We start from the raw sequence: 21,981 nt of genomic DNA on the forward strand, positions 1-21,981 counted from the left end.
CAATTTACTTGTAACTTCGAAATTTTGCTTTAATTTAATTCATATTATCGTCATACAATTAACATGATTCACATGTTACCCTATTATCAACCAAGTAATCAAACTACGCAAAAGAATAGTTGTAGTGACATAACTTACTCAGTAGGTCTCTCACTAATTTAGTGGGAGAGATAATAGAGAAAAAATAAATTAAGTGGGTCCCTCACCCCATCATGTGAGAGGTCTCTTAATAACGCTATTGAGAGACCGTCTCTCCGGAGCTTTTGTGTAACTCATAACTTATGCTAATTATGCTTACTACAATTGCATGTTAATAGCCATAATTCAATCAATAAATCTCAAATATTAAATAGTACACGTCACATGCATTCAATTATCATTCCTGCTCCGTTTCTACTACTATCATCTATCTTCATATCCTATCACCTTAGATAAATTATAAAAAAATATCACAACTATGCTACTTATCATTTGTAATTCAAAATAGATTTAAAATATACTTGTAATCATAAAATCATATATCGGCTTAGGGCAACACGTTCCGCATATTACTAGACTTGAAAATTCTAATTCACATAATATGCTCATCCACACACTTAAAACAATCAATTAACTATATTAATATATCCTTACTCATATATATATTCAGTCGATAAATAAATTTCCAAGGTAGTTCATATGATAATCCAATCGCAAAAATTTCAACACCACAATCTACTACATCACACAGCTCGAGGCCGATGTACTGCCTCCACAACTTACTTACCTCAATCCGCATCTTGCGACAATATTAGAAATTCCCAACATAAAAACAATCATTGACCCATAACAAATATATAACCTCCTTTCTAGCTACCTCAATCCGCATCTTGCAACAAGTTGTGGCGTTCTTATCTTTGGCTTTGATGAAAGAATGTGCACTTTGTTGAGATGAGTTTTACTCTGAATTCTTTAAGCACTAGTCATTTGAGCTAATAATGGGACATCTTCATTTAGTATGGGGTGTTATTGTATGTCAGTCCAATGAGATGCTTAATTAACAAGTAGGAAAACCAAAATATTATACAAAATTATTACATTTGCTAAAACTTTATTATAATAAGCTTTGTTTCTTGCATGTAAATTAAGTCTATTATAAAAACTGGTTGTTTCTTCATGTCCGGAGGAAATTCCGATACCATTTCGCTGAGTTCTTCCTGTACCTCTTCAATCCGTCCTTATGATCTATGTAAATTAGGCCATACTTGATTATATAACCAGCATTCCATTCGAAACTATCCATGAATGATGAGACAATGTATCCCTTTACATTTGCACCACTCCTAAAATCATAAATTACCCAAATGTTATACAATTATAAATATTTATAATGTCAGAAATTATACTCAATATGTCACATCATCATTTTATTTTGAAAAATGACGCCAGCTATATATAATATTTATTTGGTTATTTCGGCAAGTATGATTGAAAGAAGACGTACTTAATGGCTCTGTGAAGATGATCAATATGACCCTGTATGTATTCAATTCGTCCATTGTCCTTTATATAAAAGTTCTTAGAGTAAGTTTTGTTCCTTTCATCTAGAGAAGCGTATCCTACACAAAACAAGGTAAATCAAAAACCAAATCAAGTTAATCTTATGTGAGCATACATCACTTTAATTGTAATGTGTATAATTGTAACTAACCCATATATATGTATTAATATAGAGTTACCATTTCTTTGTTACAATTATAATCGGATTGTTGTAATTCTCTCGCAAATATAATGTTACGTTTTCCAAACCCGTTGGATAATCATAAAAATCTATAGAGTCCTGGAAAAAAAAATCATGTAATACTCAAGAGGTTAAATTATATCCAAGTTATCAATAAACTCGTAATTAATACAGTAACATGCACATATATGTATATAGAATGAAAAAATATACCTTTTTTCCTAGGTGCATTCCGTCCTTATCAGAAACTGAAAATAACATGAATATGAAATCAATTTGTTACTTGCATGCCCAAACAAAGCACTTATAGTGAATAAAATAATAGCCCCTCCATCATTATTACTCTTTCACATTCACTGGATTCATAGCATTTGAAAAAAATAATACTCACATATATTTAATAAATACTATTGAACCTAGTGAATGAGAGGGAGTATTTATTATATTTTTCTTATTTGGAAGAGACCGTCATTTTTTCTTATTTTGATTTTACATGTATGTGTGCACTCTAGCAGGAATAAATATGAAATACTCATGATAAATGTTTACCGATCCTTGCCTAATTATTATTCCATGAATTATTAGGTCTAAGAAGTGTGGATAACAATAAGATTTAGAAAAATGGATGCAAATGGACCAATTAACCTAGATCCAAATTTGGAATCTATAATATATCCATGATCCATATACAATTTTTTAGGTATAATCTTTCTGATTTCAACCCAAATGTATCGTTTCCGTGTCACCCTATTTGGAAGGATATTCTAGTTAATGAATATAATCTATTTTTATCGATTTAATAAAAACATATAGATTAGTCTCATCAATATTTGGTTTATTGGATTTAAAAAAATTATCCTCACTAATAATTTAATCAAGACCATATAATCAAGAATTAAAGATTCAGATATTGTTGATTATGTGAAGCGAAAGACAAATAATTGGAGAAATAGATAGCCAAGTTATGATAAAGAACATACACGTTTTTTTGGCATGGTCATCTAGGTCGTAATGGGGTGTTGTTGCATTGTCTTCCTGGATATAAAATGCGGTGTAGTAGTCTAATCCAATAAAATCAAACGAATTTTTTAATAGGATAGATTGATCTGCTGTGAACTTAGGTAATCGATTTCCCACCAATGAGTGCATCGTCTCAGGGTAATCACCAAAATTCAATGGATTGAAAAACCTACATGAAGAACAAAGTAATTATTCTACGCATAAATATTTTGTGAAATGATAACTTATTTATTTGTAAGTAAAAAAAATTATATCTATTTTTTAGAAATACGCACCAACCACACGAGTGATCGAAATATCTCGTCGTAGCATTTACTGTCTTAGGTTTGAAATCATATGGTTCTACCCAATTGCAAGAAACTGTAATTCCAATTGTTCCATTTTGAGACGCCTGCAAATTATATTCGTATAAGTAATGATTACATACTGAAAAGTAGAGAAACATTATTGGGTAGTATTGTCCCACTCTCCCGTAATTACCCGTGTTTATTTTATATAAAATATATTAAGGACTATACGAAGTTTTATTAAGCTATTTGAGTGTTTCAACCGTCGTTTAATGGATACGAAGCGAATTAAACAATCATCTTATTCTTATGTGTTAAGACATATATGAAACTTTTTCTCGACAAGAATTAACTTCTCATTATTGTGTATATGTTGTACATGATGTAATGACGTTTATTGAATATTTTATAACCTCATGAGGACAATATTGTCGTAAAAATAACCAAATAAGAAAATGTGACAAGTGGAGTTTTATGGACCAAAAAAGAATATGTGACAAGTAGTATTGAATGCAGGTCGTACTATCTAAAGAAATTTTTTAACTGTGTTACAAACAAATATAGTTTTTGTAAGTACAGGTGGAAATCAATTTTTCATCTACATGCATGATAGTCCAGTTTTATGTAGAATTGAAAAATAAGTAAAAAGAAACCTGGAATTTTTGTCTATATAGTGCAACAACAGAGGCGTGAGAAAGAAGCAAATTGTGAGCAACAATATAAGGTTCCGTTGCAGAGTTCCCACCAAAACATCGGGGACCATCCAATGAAGTGTTTGATGATTTCAAATGAGAGCAACGATTAGGCACTTCATCACCTGATGCATATGCTAACTGTGCATAAGTATTTGGCTTAGTTATAGTCACCCACTTTTTCACTCGATCACCGAATTCCTTGAAGCATATATTAGCAAAGTCTACGAAATCTGACCTGTAAATTCAATGATCCAACATAATTAGTAATCCCTATTAGTTGTTTCCTCCTTTTTGATTTTGTACGTTCTCTAAGATGTTACTTTAACTTTTTTTAGTAATTCGTATATTAAATGTTTTGTTCAACATTAATTTAGGAAAAATTATTTTTATAACAAATGTAAATATGTCAGTAGCATATAATAAATATGTATAATGTTAAACATATTGATTGTCTATATTATAAAAGTTTTACCTTGAAAAAAAAAAGGATGACGAGTTTTACTATACTAGCTATTTACTACACATTTGAAATTTTTAACTAATATAATCATCATAGATGATGTGTGTACATATAAGTCCATGCATTTTTTTCGTACACTTTTTATGTATGTAGTTTAGAATTTCTAAGTTATGGTGTAGTTAATAAAATTGGTTCTTTGTAGACATCTTAATGAAATTACAATTAAGTTTGGAGTAAAACACTAGTCATATATTTTATTCTCGTTCACAGATAGGTTTGAAGAGCAAAGTAACTCATACGAGATAATAAATGGAGAATATTATTTTCTTGTAAAAGGTTTTTCGAGCAAGACAACTTACACAATATTATTGCTCAAAAAACTACCATATGCCTCCTCAAGTGCGTGTGGAATATCCCAATGAAAAAGAGTAACAAAAGGTTGTATATCTGCAATAATATATTTTTCTTATTAATTTTTCTCTTAAATAATATGCAAACTCAAATATATAACCATAGGAGATGAGATTAAGATTTTAACCATTGGCTAATAGCTCATCAATGACATTGTTATAAAAATCGATCCCTAATTGATTCACACCTCCAGCTTTAGTTCCTTCTACAATTTTGACAACGAAAATATAAAGTTGCCACCGGTTAGCAATAGTTGAAGGATTTCAATATTATTTCGCAAACAAAAAACATATTTTCACAAAATATATATTGCTTAAGTTTTATAGGAAATTTTGAATGACATTACTTATACTGTTAAATTTAGTTCCATTTTCTAAATTACGCTCATGAAAAAGGCAGATTGAAAAACATTACTAAATGAATAAAAATTATAGTGGACCAAACATAAAAGACAATGTCTTGATATCTCAAAAGTATGGAGTATTTGTTAAGAATCATTAAATTTATGATATTTGTGTTTCATGATAAATAAAGCCTTCAATAATTATTATTTTCTTACTTGGTAATATTCGAGACCATGAAATGGAAAATCGGAAATGAGTCAAACCGATCTTTTTCATCAACTTTATGTCATTCTGAAACATAAGGTAACACAAATATAGTTAATAGTTTATTTGAATCGACAACACAATTATAAATATAAGAGAATCACTTAGTGTGATTTCATATTCCTTAAAATATAAAGCATGAGATAAACTTACAATAGTCATTATTGAAGTTAATGTAGTGTCATAAATAGTTCGAAAAATGACCCTTTAGTAAGATGCTTACATATTGTCTTAAAAGAGTTATTTATTAGGGTATACATACTTTAACTTGAAGCTTTATGAGCAATAAGGGTGAGGTTTATGGTATATTAGTGACATTAAATTGGACAAAAATATTAATGAATTTTATTGTATGTATTATATCTAAATTGTAATATCAGTAAATTTATCAGTCACAAGTATGAACCTTACGGGTATGCTTTATAATGTTTAGAAAATATATAGCTTGCTAAACACAAAAATTTTCAAAAAATATAATTTGAATATGTGACTATTTCATGTTTATTCTTACCTTGTAGTGATGATAAAAATCAGCACTCACATCTCCATTGGAACCATCCCAAGTAGTTGTCGCTACATTAACATAAGCCATACATTCTATTTTAGTAATGAAAAAAAAAACAAAAAATAATAATATCAAATAAGAAATGTAGGATTTATAATGTTCAATTTTTTTTTTATAGAGTTGAGCATTAATATAGATGGAGGGAAAATGACCTGGATATTTGTGAGTGTAATAATCCCAATTGTTCGGTCCTTTTCCATCTAGATTGGCTGCTCCTTCAATCTGATATAAACATGATGTAATGAGCTTAACAAGTATTATTGAATACAAAAGATATTTTTACCTAATAGTTAGGTGAAGAGGAAGAAATTGTGGACAGTAGGTCCTAAGTTCGTATCACCTTTCTTGGTATTGTACTACCCTTATACAGGAGTATAAATTCCCCTATGACATTAAGTCATTGACAATAAAACGATGGTCAAAGTGACTTTTTTGTGTTTATAAAAGGCATATGAATAATAAGATCCTAAATTACTTTTAGATTATGAACTTTTTATTGTGTTTAGCAGAATAAAATACATTTTGGATAAATTTGTTAGATATATATGATTAATTGTGTCATACATTATTTTTAAATGGAAAAAGATTAAGGTACGCAAATATTTTACTAGGTGAAATCCCATAATCTAAGGATTTTTTTTTGGGAATGAGTTTCCAATATTTTAATTATATGAAGCAAATCTTTAATATGATTTACATCCGATAAGTTATGAGTAATTGTTTAGTAATTCAAATTATTTTTTTACTAATATTTAGTTATTTAAAATAAGGAAATCATCATATGATATTTTATATGACCCTTATTTAAAAATAATTTAAGAAAAAAACATAATAACAATGTCCAACAATTCACTTATGTATTTGGATTTCAATATAACTTCTTATAACTAGCTTCATTTAAATAAATATATTCCTTCTGTCGTAAGCTTTTGTTTACCTTTTATTTTTTCTAAGGGATATTTTAGTAATCAACACATACATACCTGGTAAGCTGAAGAACCTGCACCGAAAATAAAATCTTGTGGAAAATCTGACTTACTAATGCAAGAGACATTTCTATAATTCAGTAAAGTTACGAGGATTAAAGAGAGAATAAATTGATATGAAGAAGGTGACATATTTAGGCTTTAATATGTTGGAGATGTTTTTTTATGTGGGCTTATTATGAAAGTGTTAAAAGTGCTTTTATACAAAGAAAGTGGTAACAATAACACCATAAAAGAGGAGTTATTTAATTTAAATAATCAATGTGAGCTCATTATGTCTATATTAAATCAATTCACCGTTTTATTTGTATCATAATTTTTATTAATATTCTTTTACCATTCTTTATAAATGTAACTTAAGTTATGTATATACTTTATTATATAGAATCTTCGTGTTTGGATAATTCAAGTCAAGGTATAGATTTGTTAGGAATTTGTGCCTTGAATTTGTGTTGATGACGGAAAAGGAAGAAGAGTGGTAGACTGAAAAGTGAAACAAGAAGAAAAGGAAGAAGAGACCTCAACAACAGACCCCGTAGGTCCCGAACACTCCCCTGCAATCAAAGGCAAAACAAAGGCGTCAGCCGAAATTTCGGCATTACGACAGCACAAAATGGACAAAACCAAAAAAAAACCTGCAAAGCAGAACAAGGGCAATCCTGCCCAAATCCAACCAAACAAAACAATCTACAAAAAAAACGCACAAAAAAAAACGATTCGCCCTTCTTTTCAAGCAAAAGATGAGTCAAAATAACGACAGCCAAAAAATGGCACCTCAAGACCCACACAAGGTCCGCCATCAACCCAGAATACACTCCCGATGCAGTGGGATATTTTCTACAACTCAAAAAAGCAATTTCTACGCCAATTTGAGCGCAAACAGGTCAAAATTTCAAAATGCGACCGCAACAAAACAACGTGATCCATGTCAAAGCAAACTGACTCAATTCAAGCCCAAACAGACGCTTATTTTGTCAGACATAAGACCGTCACAAAAGGCAAGAATTCCAATTTTGCCCGCAATACCCAACAAAGGACCGAAATGGCAAACACGATCTTCCCCGATTACAATGCAACCTAGTGGGGCACACAACTCAAGCAAATAAACTTGACGTCGTGAAATGAGACGGTTTCTTCGCCTCACTCACGTTTTTTCTAGCATAGAGGACGGAAACGGGGACCAAAATGCAAACTAAAAGCACCCCTATACTCCTAAACAGGTTTCTAACCTAATGCAATCATCAATTCACTCGAAATTGGCTCAATCAAAAACGCCCAATTCGATTTTCAAAGGTACAAAAAGACCAACAAATTCAAATGGATTCAAGAGGAACTACATACCTTGAGATGACATGTTGATGATGGCAAGAAAATGAGCAAAGAAGCAAGGTCGACAATGGTGGTTTTCGCCCTTTTGTCGCGCGTTTGGAGAAGACGAAGTGAGAATGGGGAGCTTCCCATTCTCACGTCTTTTACAGAAAAAAAAAAAAAAAAAAGGAAGCTCCCTTCCCTCGCCAAGGTGCTTGCGCCTCAATGAGGCCTCCCTTTGCCTTTCCAGCGAAATTTGGGCTTTGGCCCAATTTCCCACACAAATCCTTCAAAATTCAAACGACGGCAATTAAAACCGTCACTTCAAAAATAATAGGGAAAATTCAAAATTCACTATTTCTTCAAAATTCAAACGACGGCAATTAAATAATAGTGAAAATTCAAAATTCACTATTCCTTCGAAATTCAAACGACGGCAATTAAAACCGGCACTTCAAAAATAATAGTGAAAATTCAAATTCACTATTTCTCCAAATTTCAAACGACGGCAATTAAAACCGTCACTTCAAAAAGTAATAGTGAAGTTCAAATTCACTATTCTTTTAAAAATTGAAACAAACGGCGATTAAAACCGCCATCTCATTTCAAAAGTAATAGTGAAAATTCAGAATTCACTATTTCAAACGATGGCGGTTAAAACCGCCATTTCATTTCAAACAACAATAGTGAAAATTCAAATTCACTACTTCCTCAAATGTCAACGGCGGCAACATAAACCGTCACTTCAAAAACAATAATAGTGAAATTCGAAATTCGCTATTTCCACGGCGGCGTCACAAGCCCCGTCTGTCAAAACAAGTAGGTAGCGGGATCCAAACCCATTATCCCCTCAAACGTTCAACACAAACACCGAAATTCCCCAACAGGAATGTCGGGGGCTTTCTCGCGAAGCCCGCTATTTCAAAACAAGCCCGCCCAACGCGTCTATTTTCGCGGTTGATCAACCGACCTTTCACAAAGGCTGGCGAGCCTTACAACGCGCAGCGGCTGGCGAGCCCCTTCATATACGCACAATGGCTGGCGAGCCTTACAACGCGCAGCGGCTGGCGAGCCCCTTCATATACGTACAATGGCTGGCGAGCCTTACAACGCATAATGGCTGGCGAGCCTTACAACGCGTAGCGGCTGGCGAGCCTCTTCATATACGCACAATGACTGGCGAGCCTTACAACGCACAATGGCTGGTGAGCCTTACAACGCACCGCGGCTAGCGAGCCCTCTTCATATATGCACCGCGGTTGGGGAGCCCTCTTCATATACGCCTCGTGGCTAGCGAGCCCTCTTTATATCCACAACACAGCTGGCGAACCTTTGTCCGCAAACAAAATACAAACCGAGGATGTACTCCGAAGATGCCTCGGGTACGACTCCTCCATAGCAACTGGCGAGCCTTTGTCCGCAAACAATACGAATCGAGGACATATCCCGAAGATGCCTCGGGTATGACTCCTCCACCACAGCTTGCGAGCCTTTGTCCGCAAACAAGACACAACTCAAGGACATATCCCGAAGATGCCTCAGGTATGACTTCTTCTTATGGCTGGCGAGCCTTTGTACGTAGTCTAACGGACTTTAAACGACCTGCACGGACAGTCGACAGACTCTAAACTGTTCCCGATGACAGGTCCTTGGCTCGTACCCTTGAGTCGCCTTGGCGTCGCCCTTCCCGACGGCAGGGTCCTTGGCTCGAATCCTTTCGAGCCGCCTCGACGTCGCTTGGGTCTCCAGGTTGTAATCTTCGATTGACCTGGGGGCTCTACTTTGACTTTTGCCCTGTCCAAGCCTCAGTCAAAGTGGTGGATCTGTAGATACCCGGTATCTGCTCAGACTCCAACAAACACCCGATAATTATCGGACTACAACATGCTTAGGAATCGCAGCGTTTGATCGACAGTTTGTGTACAACTTTATGTCGGAAAACTTAAAACGATTTCAAAAATAAAACATTTCAAAACTTTTCAAAATTACCTGGAGTGTTTAATGCATGACGACGGGGTCGCAATGACACTAACTATAGTCAAAACCGACACCGGACCAAAAACCAACTCAAAATTCAAATCCCGACTTCAACAACGAGTCAAACCGAGTCAAACACAAAAAACAAAACCATTCAAATGCTTCTGTGTTAAGATTTCCCGGAATCTTACATAGTCAAGTACCAAACATGTTCATCCAAATCCTAGGATAGAACAAATCGTGATTGCACTTGTGTGAAAGCGACAAGACACCTCGAAGACGTGCTACATGGCTCGCGCCTCTTTGAGCAGCCCAGGTGGCCACGTCGCTCAAAACTCACACAATTCAACCACTCATTTTCCTATAAATACCCCTCAAATGCAAGCATTTGAGAATTACGCGAGTGTCCGCCCCCTCTTTTCTCCCTTAAAATTCTCGACTCGACTTCCTAAGTCACAATCCGACACGTGTTTACGACCTACCGATCGTAAACACAAGCCTTACACATTTTTTGGTACCGTCATCGTGCATTAAATCACTTGACCGACCATCTCGACCACTACACCATCACTAAACTTAACAAAACACTCTTTTTACTTAATAAAATGGTTTTAAACCGAGTTTTCCGACCAAACGAGTTGATACACTTACGTCGATTTCTCGCCATAAGCCTAGCATGTAAGTATGAGGGTGTAAAAATCTTCTTTTATCATGCTTTCATTTGTTTCATGACTATAACATGCTAAACCATGCATAACATGGTCCAAAACATGGGAAGAATGAGCCAAAACCGGATTTTTGGTTGAGGTAGAGGCTACCTACGTAGCACATGGGCTCGCGCCTAAAGCAGCCTGCCTCACCCTTAAGTCCAAACCGTGTTTGGTCTCTTCATCTCTTTTATTTTCATATTTGTAATCGGTTTTTACCATTTCAAGTATTTTCAAACTATTTTTACAAGTTTTTAACCATAAAACATTTTTCACCCTTGGTTCTTAATACCATGACGGTTTAATCCGTGTTTCGGTGATAATATTTGGTTAATTACATTATAAAAGGTATTTTAAAACCTTTTATTTCATTTGTTTACATTTTGAAGGGTATTTTAAAGCCTTTCATCATTTCTTTACATTTTCAAGACAAATGTATTAGTCACCAACACAAAGTCATCCTTGGTTCCATATACCATGTCGGATTTTAACCCAAGTACGATGATGAATGTCGACTAATTATAGTCAAATGAACTTAATACAAATAGTTCATAATTATTTTCAAAATTATTCATGTCAAGCTTGCAAAATCGAACCAGACGTCGAATATTGTCAAAAAAATGACGATTGTTCAAGTCTTGTTCTTCAAATCAACACAAAAGCAGCCTAAGTGGCCTTTTCAAACCAAAACGGGTTCAAATATCCATTTTTCAACACGTTTTACAAACGTTTTTAATAGTCAGAACACGTCATATATCGTTAACTGACCCGCGCCTAAATAGGTCATTTCTTTTTCTATTTTCAAACCAGGGGAGACCCCCTTACATCACCAATAGGCTCGCGTCTCTTCTGGCTGCCTGATGCAGGGTCTGTTCCCCTTCCAGCATTAGCCTAGGGCGATCCCGACTCCGGCTAACCCGGATATAGGACGGATCAGACGACTAATTTGCTCATTCAAATACCGTATTTGCAAAATGCCTTACTAAGACAAATGGATCACGTTATGCACCATAAACCTAATTTGGTACATGGATGTTTAATTTCCGTCTTGCATGCAAATCAACCAAAAATCCAACTCGACATCTTATACTTGATATTTGGATTAAATCAACCAACTTAGAAAGCTCTCACATGTTAGGTTTAAACTATTGGATGCGCATTCATGCATTTAAACCGTTTTATAAATTTTGCATTCAACCATCCAATATCGATCAGTAGAGGCCGCTACCGCGGGCGGGATTGGGTGTCTGATTAAAGGGCTTCCCAATACGTACCTTCACCTCTTACTCAGAAATTTTGGATAGTGGACGACCTTATCCAGGGCGTACGAGAGTCATTCTAGAGATAAGATGCTAAAGAGGGACGATTCCTTATCTTTAGTACCTATGTCAAACACTGCTTTGTGCTTTGTTTGACCGAGGTATAAAGTGGATTCGAACGGGATCCAGGCATCCCAAAAATGCTTGGTAGCGACTCCGAACATCTCTAATCGTTTCGAGACCCTTGCCGAGATGAAACCGGCCGATCTAAAATGATCCGGTCGAAAGCATTTTTACGCCGCCGAGCTTGGCTTTCTAAAGACCACTATACGTCCAACGGATTGGCTTTGGCGTGTAGGTGTCTATGTCCACACCATGTCAGGTCAACTTGGCCAACACGTTGACCAAGTTTATTAATGGGTGCAAGTCTAACGGTTTTTGTTTTATAGTTTTATTATGTAAAATCGTTCTCTAGTTCAATAAAATTTGTATATAAAGTTGAAGAGTTTAGGATCCCGAAGTACCTAAGAGGGGGAGGGGGTGAATTAGGTACCTTTTAAAAAATTTAACTTAACTTAATTGATTTAAGTTAGTTAAATGAAATGATATCTCAAATACCTAACACAACCTCTTTTAAATGGAGATTAAAAAAAGTATCGTTGGTTATGATGAAGGCAACAGTGTAACGGACTGTAACTTGTTGTCTTTGTATAAACTGTAAACAACAGACCAACGTGACAGTATAGTAGACTGTTGCTGAAGATAATAAAAACGACAAACTAAGAATTGCAGCGGAAATGAATAAACAAAATATGTTCAACACAATCGGTTTTGAATTGGTTCGGCCTACACTCTATAGGCCTACGTCCAATCTACTTCTCATTAATAATTTGATAACGTAATTAACTCTAATTATAATTATTCTATTACAACGAGATTCCCCACAATCTACTCTGATCGTGCTACTCAATAAACTACTCCGTTTCTTTAAGCTCTATCTAGTTCTCAAATAGTTATAGGATCAAATATCTCTAAGTTGTTCACTTAAGAACGGGAGAGATCAATTTTCGATCAACTAAGAGAAAGAAGATATTGAGCTATGTCATACTAGAAGAATAAACCATTTTGAGACTTATAAGAAATAAGAAAAATTTGCAACTAAAAGGTTTTAGACACTTGAAAATATTAAGAGCTTTTGCAAATGTTTTCTATCTCTTTCTCAGATTTTAGCAATGTGTAGTGTGTTTTTCTCAAGGAGTAAAGCACTCCTTTTATAGAGAAAAATGAGGAGTCTTTTAATATAAAAAATCAAGTTTGAAAGTCAATCCAAAGACAAGTAATATGTGACAAAAGATTTCAGTTTGAGTTTTCTTACTTGCACCAAAGTGGTTAATCTGAAAAATAAGTTTTTGAAAAGTAAAATTTCCTTTCCTTGCCAAGAGTCACACATGTGACTTGCACAAGAAAGGAAGGTTTTGAAAGTGCTTTCCAAAGATCAATCCTAAAGCATTTAACCAATTTGGGCAAAGTTTACAAGTTACCAACTAAAACAATTACTCAGAATAGTTGGTTAGGATTCCTTACAAACTTGTTCAACAATTTAAAAGACATCTATGAAAAGCATGGTTTATCCGTCTAGAACAGCAACAGTGGGCGACACTGTTGCCTTGGCATAGTAAACTCAATATTTTCTATCTCAATTCTAATGACCCAAATTAAATACAAGGCGGTATTCATCCAACGCTTCAATCGTTTTGAATCAACAAATCGACAATTCCTATTAAGTAAAGTTAAGAGAAAACATTAGTAACATTTGGTTTGTCATCATCAACACAATAAGCTCAACAAATTCCCCCTTTGATGATGACAAGCCAAATATAATGTGTCTTTCCCCTTTTGGTTCCCCCTTAACAAGATAATCAAAATCAACTAGTCATTAGAATTAGTGAGCAATGAGATAAGATCATATTAGAAATTAAAGAGAGTAAACACAAGAATAAAATTACTAATATTAAACACTTATGAACACTAGCAAGAGTATGAACAATACCATCCACACACATTATAGATCCACTTCCCCCTCTTGACATCATCAAGAGAGTGAAGGCAAAAGTAGACAGACACAACAAAGCACCAAGGTTAGGATATAGAGAGTATTTAAACATATGAAGGCAAATTAATGTAAATAAACCAAATAATTTAAGATAAGATATTAAAGCAAGTGAGCAAAATAAGAGGTTAATTTGTGGGTTAGGCTTAGGAGAAACCGGGTTTCAAAGTTGAGGAAGATTCATTCCCGGAGAACGCAAAACAATGACCGGAGCAAAAATGATTTCCGGCGGTCTGTCGAACACACAAATTCCACTCTTGGCAAGCTTTGTAACCGGTTGAGTATTCAATTTAGATCTAATCTTGACATATGTCCACAAATTCCTTCTCAATTTCTTCAACTAAGATACCTTTTCCTTTATCCCTTACATTCAAAACCTTTGATTTCTTTCCACTTTCTTTTCTTCAATCCAACATAAGATTATTGAAAACTTCCACACAAACCTTTGTAATCATTGGGTCATCTTCAATCATATTCATATATTTCGTTTCAGCATATGAATGACGAGCGGCGTTTTTTTTTTTTTTTTTGGACGATTTCAGATCATGTCACCTTGGATCGCTTTTGGCGATGGCGTTCAAGAGCAAGTCGATGAGCATTTGGAGTGAATTTTCCTTTTCCTCTTCTTCAAGGTCAAATTGTAGCTATCATGGATTACGAGGTGATGAAGATGTGGGTGGTTGCCATTTTTTTTTTTTTGAAAGCAACTGCTCGAAGGCAAAACTAAATAGATAAACGATCAAACCTTACAGCAGCGTTTGTAGACAATGGTAAACCATCATCCCATACAATACGACCCAAAACACGAGGAGTACAATGAGCTAAAGCATGAGCTACACAGTTGTTAGAGCGGGATACATGTGACCAAAAGACCGACTGAAATTGAGAACTACACGCAAGGATGTCCTCGATCAGCAAAGAGTAATGAAGGATGTTAGATGAGGTTTAATTGGATTTGGGTAGTGGGTGGGAGTTTTATGGAGGTGTGTAGTCGAAGACTTACATTATCATCAAATACGAAAATCTTTGGAAGATAAACACAAATTTGAATAAATACACTTAAACACAATCATCAACCAGGTTTCTTAAAATGCTTTGCTAGGGTGATAAAGTTTTACACTTATACACTCTAATTAGTCAATCATATGAGATAATGTGAATAAATAAAGTGATTACATGTTATTAATCAAGCCGACCTCTAACCTAAGTTTTTCAAATTGTGCTCTTGCAAGTGGTTTAGTGAAAATATCCGCAATTTGATCCTCGGTTTTACAAAATTTAAGACTAATATTACCTTTTTCTACATGATCACGAAGAAAATGATGTCGGATTTCAATATAATTAGTTCGTGAATGTTGGATGGGATTTTTTGAAATGTTTATAGCACTTGTATTATCACACATAATGGGGACGGAATCGTAAAACATACCAAAGTCGGAAAGTTGTTGTCTCACCCATAAGAGTTGAGAGCAACAGTGCACTGCACTGACATATTCGCTTTCGGCCGTAGAAAGAGCGGCCGTATTTTGCTTCTTCGAAGCCCAAGAAACAAGACATGGGCCCAAGAAAGTAGCAACACCGATGTACTTTTACGATCCACCGTACACCCCGCGTAGTCCGCATCGGAATAACCTATAAGATCAAAGGTACAATATAAGGGATACCATAGGTAAAGATTTTGTGTTCCAATCAAATACCGAAAAATTCGTTTAACCGCTTTGAAATGGGATTCTTTCGAATTTGCTTGGAACCTAGCACATAAGCAAACACTAAAGAGAACATCGGGACGACTAGCGGTTAGGTAAAGTAGCGATCCAATCATACCTCTATACACCTTTTCACTAACATTCTTACCATGTTCATCTTTGTCCAATTTGGATCCGGGTACCATAGGTGTATCGTGAGAGTTACCTTGAGTTATCCCAAATTTCTTGAGCATTTCTTTAATGTACTTTTGTTGATGGATCATGATTCCATCCTTAGATTGCTTGATTTGGAGCCCAAGAAAGAATCCTAGCTCACCCATCATGCTCATTTCAAATTCCGATTTCATTAGTTCCGAAAAGTAGACACAAAGAAGTTCATTAGTTGCACCAAATATAATATCATCAACATATACTTGGACAATCAACAGTTCAGCAGACTGTGTCTTTAAAAACAATGTTTTATCGACGGAACCTCTTCTAAAACCGTTTTCAATGAGAAATTTAGACAACCTATCATACCAACACCTAGGTGATTGTTTTAAACCATAAAGAGTTTTGTCTAATTTGAAAACATGTTTAGGAAAATCATTGTCTAAGAAACCCGGAGGTTGCTCCACAAAGACATCTTCTTCCAAATATCTATTTAAGAAAGCGGTTTTGACATCCATTTGGAAGAGTTTAATGCCTTTGTGAGCCGCAAAAGCAATGAGTAATCGTATGGCTTCAAGCCGGGTTACCGGTGCATAGGTTTCATCATAATCGATTCCCTCTTGTTGATTATAACCTTGCACCACTAGCCTATCTTTAATCCTTACAATTTCACCCGAATAATCAAGCTTATTGCGAAAGACCCACCTAGTACCAATGACAGTATGGTTGGGTGGTCTAGGGACTAAGTGCCATACCTCGTTCCTTTTGAATTGATTTAGTTCCTCTTGCATGGCAACTAGCCAATCATCATCAGCTAAGGCGATAGTCACATTTGAAGGCTCGATTTGGGATAAGAAGGCATTATGAGCGCAAAAGTTATGTAAAGGTGCCCTTGTTCTTATTCCAGAATTTAAGTCACTTGTTAAGTTGGAAAGAGGATGAGAACTTTGATGCTTCCATTTTCTTGGGACAAAGGCGTTTTGTTCCCCCTCAGAGGCAACAGTCTCTGAGACTGTTGTCTGTTTATTAAAGGAAGGATCTGGAATAGTGTCTAAGGATTCTCCTGAGGCAACAGTGTCCGAGACTACATCGTTTCGAAGTGGAGGCAACAGTCGTGGGAACCGTTGCTGAATGAGGTGTGGAATCAGAGGCAACGGTGTCTCTGTTTGTTCCCCCTGGATTGGTGCTTGCATCAGAAGGAAACAGTGTTTGTGACTGTTGCCCAACGTTATTGTTTGGGGCTTCTTAATCCTCAAACACAAAGTCTTTTCTCACAAGACCTATCTCAAATTCATCATCTTCATCATCTTCTCCATCATTTTGTACCTGTCCAAGAATGCTAGATTCATCAAATATGACATGGACACTTTCTTCAATTAGCATGGTTCGTTTGTTGTAAACTTTATAAGTCTTGCTATGGTCGGAATAACCAATAAAAACCGCTTCATCACTACGTGGATCGAATTTTCCCAAGTTGTCTTTACCATTGTTGTGAACAAAACATTTGCTCCCAAAGCATCTAAAATATGAGATATTGGGTTTTCTTCCACGTAAAATTTCATAGGGTGTTTTATTGATTATGCTTCTTAACATGACTCGATTATGAATATAGCAAGCGGTGTTTACCGCTTCGGCCCAAAAGTTCTTTGGCAATTTACTACACAATAACATGGTTCTAGCCATACTTTCAAGGGTCCTATTCATTCGTTCGACCACTCCATTTTGTTGTGGTGTTCTAGGAGCCGAAAAATTATGGTCTACACCATTGTCGTTACAATAAGCGCTAAATGATGAATTTTCGAATTCGGTTCCATGATCGGTTCTTATGGAAACAAGTTTGAGATCAAGTTTGTTTTGAATCTTTTTCAACCAAATTAAAAATTCATCAAATGGCTCACTCTTGGAACTCAAGAAAAGTGCCCAAACAAACCTAGAATAATCATCAACAATGACACACACAAAACGACTACCTCCTCTACTTCTAGTTCTCATTGGTCCACATAAGTCGATATGCAAAAGTTGTAATGGACGAAGAGTACTCACAATCCTCTTGGGTTTAAAGGAACTCCTAACATGTTTGCATCTAGCACATTCATCACATACTTTATCAAAATCAAATTTCATGTTAGGAAAGCCTTCTACCAAGTCAAGTCTTTTAAGAGTATTAAGAGTTTTAGCACTAACATGTCCAAATCTTTTGTGCCACAACCAAGGATCATTTTTCATTACACTCATGCATGACATGGTATGATCGGATAACGTGTTTAAGTCGGTTAAGTAAACATATTTGACACGTCTCCCTTCGAGAATAATTTCATGAGTCGTGGCATCAATTATTCGACACAAATTAGCACTAAATTCCACAATATTACCTTTATCACAAAGTTGAGAGATGCTAAGGAGATTATGTTTCAAACCTTTGACAAGCCGCACATTGTCGACACAAAGTAACGATGACTTACCGGCCTTTCCCATGCCTATTATTTCACCTTTCTTGTCGTCGCCAAAAGTTACCTTGCCACCATCATAAGCTTCTAGTGAGAGGAATTGGCTTCTATCTCCCGTCATGTGACGAGAACATCCACTATCCAAGTACCAATTGCGGTCGCCTCTCACCAAGCCCTACACAAGATTAGACTTTGAGTTTAGGAACCCAAATGAATTTGGGTCCCCTCTTGTCCTTCACATTTCGCAACAAATCTTTTCGAATCCAAACTTGTTTTACAACCTTAATATTTTTGTTAATGTCACTATGTCTTTACTTGCAAGCATTAAAGACATGACCGGTTTTACCACAATAGTTGCAAATGATGTACTCGGGAAGACCAACATATTTCCTTCTTCTAAAGTCGGTTTGAGTTGGATCCGGTTTTCTGAGGCAACAGTCGGACTGACTGTTCCATTTGAAACCAAGACCGGCAGTTTTATCACATCTCTTGGACTGATTAGTGAGGAAATTTAAGACATTTTGACTTCCTTCCCAATTTTTAGACACATTCTTAGCCTCAACAAGTTCTCTCTTTAGTTCCTCGACTTTAAAGGTGAGATACTTGTTCCTTTCTTTAGAATTTTCTAACTCCTTCTTCATTAGAACATACTCGGACTTCAATTCCATGAAACTTTCAGATTTTTGATGAACATTGAGCTTAAGACTCGATATGCAACTATCTAAATGAACAATTTTGGATCTAGATGAGCTACATTCGGGAGATTCATTTTGAAATTTGACAAGTTTTTCATGAAGCATTCTAATCTCCCTTTTGTAGGCATCTAGGTTGACTTTGAGACACTCATTCTCTTTAGATAAATTAGTGACTAGTTCATTTGACACTTCCTTGACATTGTCGAGGCAAATACCGAGACAACGTTGTTTTAAGTTCTTCTATCTCATCAACTAAGTCATCAATTATACCTTTAGATATGGATTGTTCATTTAGAAGTTCATCACGTTCCTTAGTTATCATGGACATCTGTAAAATCAGAGTGGTGTTGACATTCTCAAGATCAGAAACATCATTGGGGTTCGACCTAAGACACTTTAGTTCGTTTGACAACTCCTTATTCAATTTGTTTACTCTTTTTACCTCATCAGAGGCAACAGACACACTGTCTGTTGCCTTAAGTTCACTTTTAAGATGAAAGTTTTCTTGAGCAATTTCCTCTATTTCATCTTGCATGAGATCCAACTTTTCAGTTTGTAACCTACACTTATCAAAGAGTTTGTCAAGAAGCTTACATACTTTGTCTTTGGAGTAAGTCCTAGCTTTGGCCTTTAGAAGTTTTACCTCATTGTCGGAGTCGGAGTCGGAATCGTCGGGATGAGCCATAAGACATCTAAGATGCTCGGTTTTCAAAGGTTTTGAGACTTTGTCCTTGAAACGATTTCTAAGACACATTTTAACCTCTAATTCCTCCTCGATGATTTCATCGTCCTCGGAGTCGGACATTTCCCATATGGCGGACATGACTCGGTTTTTGTAGTCCTTCTTAGCCTTATCTCGCTTATCTTTGGACTTAATCTCATCCCACTTAGGACATTCTTTAATTTGATGTGATTTGTCACCACACTTAAAGCATCCAATAGTGGTAGAGGGTCTTTTCTTTGGAAAACGTTTTTTCGTGTAATTATTGTTGAACTTTTGTGTCCATGACCATTCACCATTCCAACTAAGTTCCTAGAGAACAAAGCAAACTCATCTTCTTCTTCATCCTCATCATCAATTGAAGAGGATGCTAAAGCAAGACTCTTTCCCCTTGAGGATTCACTAGAGTGCTTATCGAGATTGAACTCGTGAGCCATTAGTGAATCCCATTAGTTCATGAAGAGATAGAGTGGATAGATATTTGGCCTCCTCTATGGCGGTAACCTTAGGTTGCCATTTAGTGGTAAGACTACGAAGAATTTATCGAATGGTGTCCTCGGATTCGAAATTTCTTCCTAGGCTTTTTAGTTCGTTTATAATACACGAAAAGCGAGATGAAAAACTATTTATGGACTCGTCCTTTGACATGTGAAACATCTCATATTGTTGCATGAGAAGGTTAATACGGTGTTTTCTAACTTGAGACGTCCCTTCATAGGCAAGAACAAGGGAATCCCAAATTAATTTAGCCGTAGGACATCCAGAAATTCGACTAACTTCGGCGTCTCCTACACATCATTGAAGAATCGACATTGCTTTCGAGTTCTTTTCGGCCAACTTAAAATCATTTTCATTGTAATCTTTTTCGGCCTTGATTTTAGTAGAACCCGTAATAATGTCGGTTTCCTCAATAACAAGAGGTCCGTCCTCAATGATTTTCCAACATTGATAATCAATAGTTTTAATGTAGTGCTCCATTTTGAGCTTCTACCATCCAAAATTCTCACCGGTAAAGACCGGGATCTTGGAGTGTTTTGAGGGATCCATTTCCCAAGATTCAAACTCTAAGGTGATAAAACTCGATCAAGAACACGAGGCTCTGATACCAATTGAAGAGTTTAGGATCCCGAAGTACCTAAGAGGGGGAGGGGGTGAATTAGGTACCTTTTAAAAAATTTAACTTAACTTAATTGATTTAAGTTAGTTAAATGAAATGATATCTCAAATACCTAACACAACCTCTTTTAAATGGAGATTAAAAAAAGTGTCGTTGGTTATGATGAAGGCAACGTGTAACGGATCAGAACTTGTTGTCTTTGTATAAAGCGTAAACAATGACCAACGTGACAAAGATAGTAGATCGTTGTCAAGATAATAAAAACGACAAACTAAGAATTGCAGCGGAAATGAATAAATAAAATATGTTCAACACAATCGGTTTTGAATTGGTTCGGCCTACACTCTATAGGCCTACGTCCAATCTACTTCTCATTAATAATTTGATAACGTAATTAACTCTAATTACAATTATTCTATTACAACGAGATTCCCCACAATCTACTCCGATCGTGCTACTCAAGAAACTACTCCGTTTCTTTAAGCTCTATCTAGTTCTCAAATAGTTATAGGATCAAATATCTCTAAGTTGTTCACTTAAGAACGGGAGAGATCAATTTTCGATCAACTAAGAGAAAGAAGATATTGAGCTATGTCATACTAGAAGAATAAACCATTTTGAGACTTATAAGAAATAAGAAAAATTTGCAACTAAAAGGTTTTAGACACTTGAAAATATTAAGAGCTTTTGCAAATGTTTTCTATCTCTTTCTCAGATTTTAGCAATGTGTAGTGTATTTTTCTCAAGGAGTGAAGCACTCCTTTTATAGAGAAAAAGGAGGAGTCTTTTAATATAAAAAATCAAGTTTGAAAGTCAATCCAAAGACAAGTAATATGTGACAAAAGATTTCAGTTTGAGTTTTCTTACTTGCAGGTTAATCTGAAAAACAAGCTTTTGAAAAGTAAAATTTCTTTTCCTTGCCAAGAGTCACACATGTGACTTGCACAAGAAAGGAAGGTTTTGAAAGTGCTTTCAAAAGATCAATCCTAAAGCATTTAACCAATTTGGGCAAAGTTTACAAGTTACCAACTA

At 35.5% G+C, this 21,981-nt stretch overlaps 1 protein-coding gene across 1 annotated transcript; it reads right to left on the reverse strand.

Annotated features, from left to right (window-relative positions):
- Window positions 1-965: 965 nt before the first annotated feature.
- Window positions 966-6,926, reverse strand: LOC141594220 (beta-glucosidase 17-like). Its single transcript, XM_074414369.1, has 13 exons — window positions 6,750-6,926; window positions 5,919-5,988; window positions 5,713-5,774; window positions 5,153-5,228; window positions 4,721-4,798; window positions 4,542-4,629; window positions 3,681-3,957; window positions 3,016-3,131; window positions 2,701-2,909; window positions 1,934-1,968; window positions 1,719-1,819; window positions 1,484-1,598; window positions 966-1,322 (listed from the first exon to the last, which is right to left on the reverse strand). The coding sequence occupies exons 1-12, from the start codon at window positions 6,882-6,884 to the stop codon at window positions 1,580-1,582; spliced, it is 1,266 nt and encodes a 421-aa protein (XP_074270470.1). The 5' UTR covers window positions 6,885-6,926; the 3' UTR covers window positions 966-1,322; window positions 1,484-1,579.
- Between the last annotated feature and the right edge of the window lie 15,055 nt (window positions 6,927-21,981).

Source organism: Silene latifolia, chromosome 8, assembly GCF_048544455.1.
Source record: "Silene latifolia isolate original U9 population chromosome 8, ASM4854445v1, whole genome shotgun sequence".
NCBI lineage: Eukaryota > Viridiplantae > Streptophyta > Magnoliopsida > Caryophyllales > Caryophyllaceae > Silene > Silene latifolia.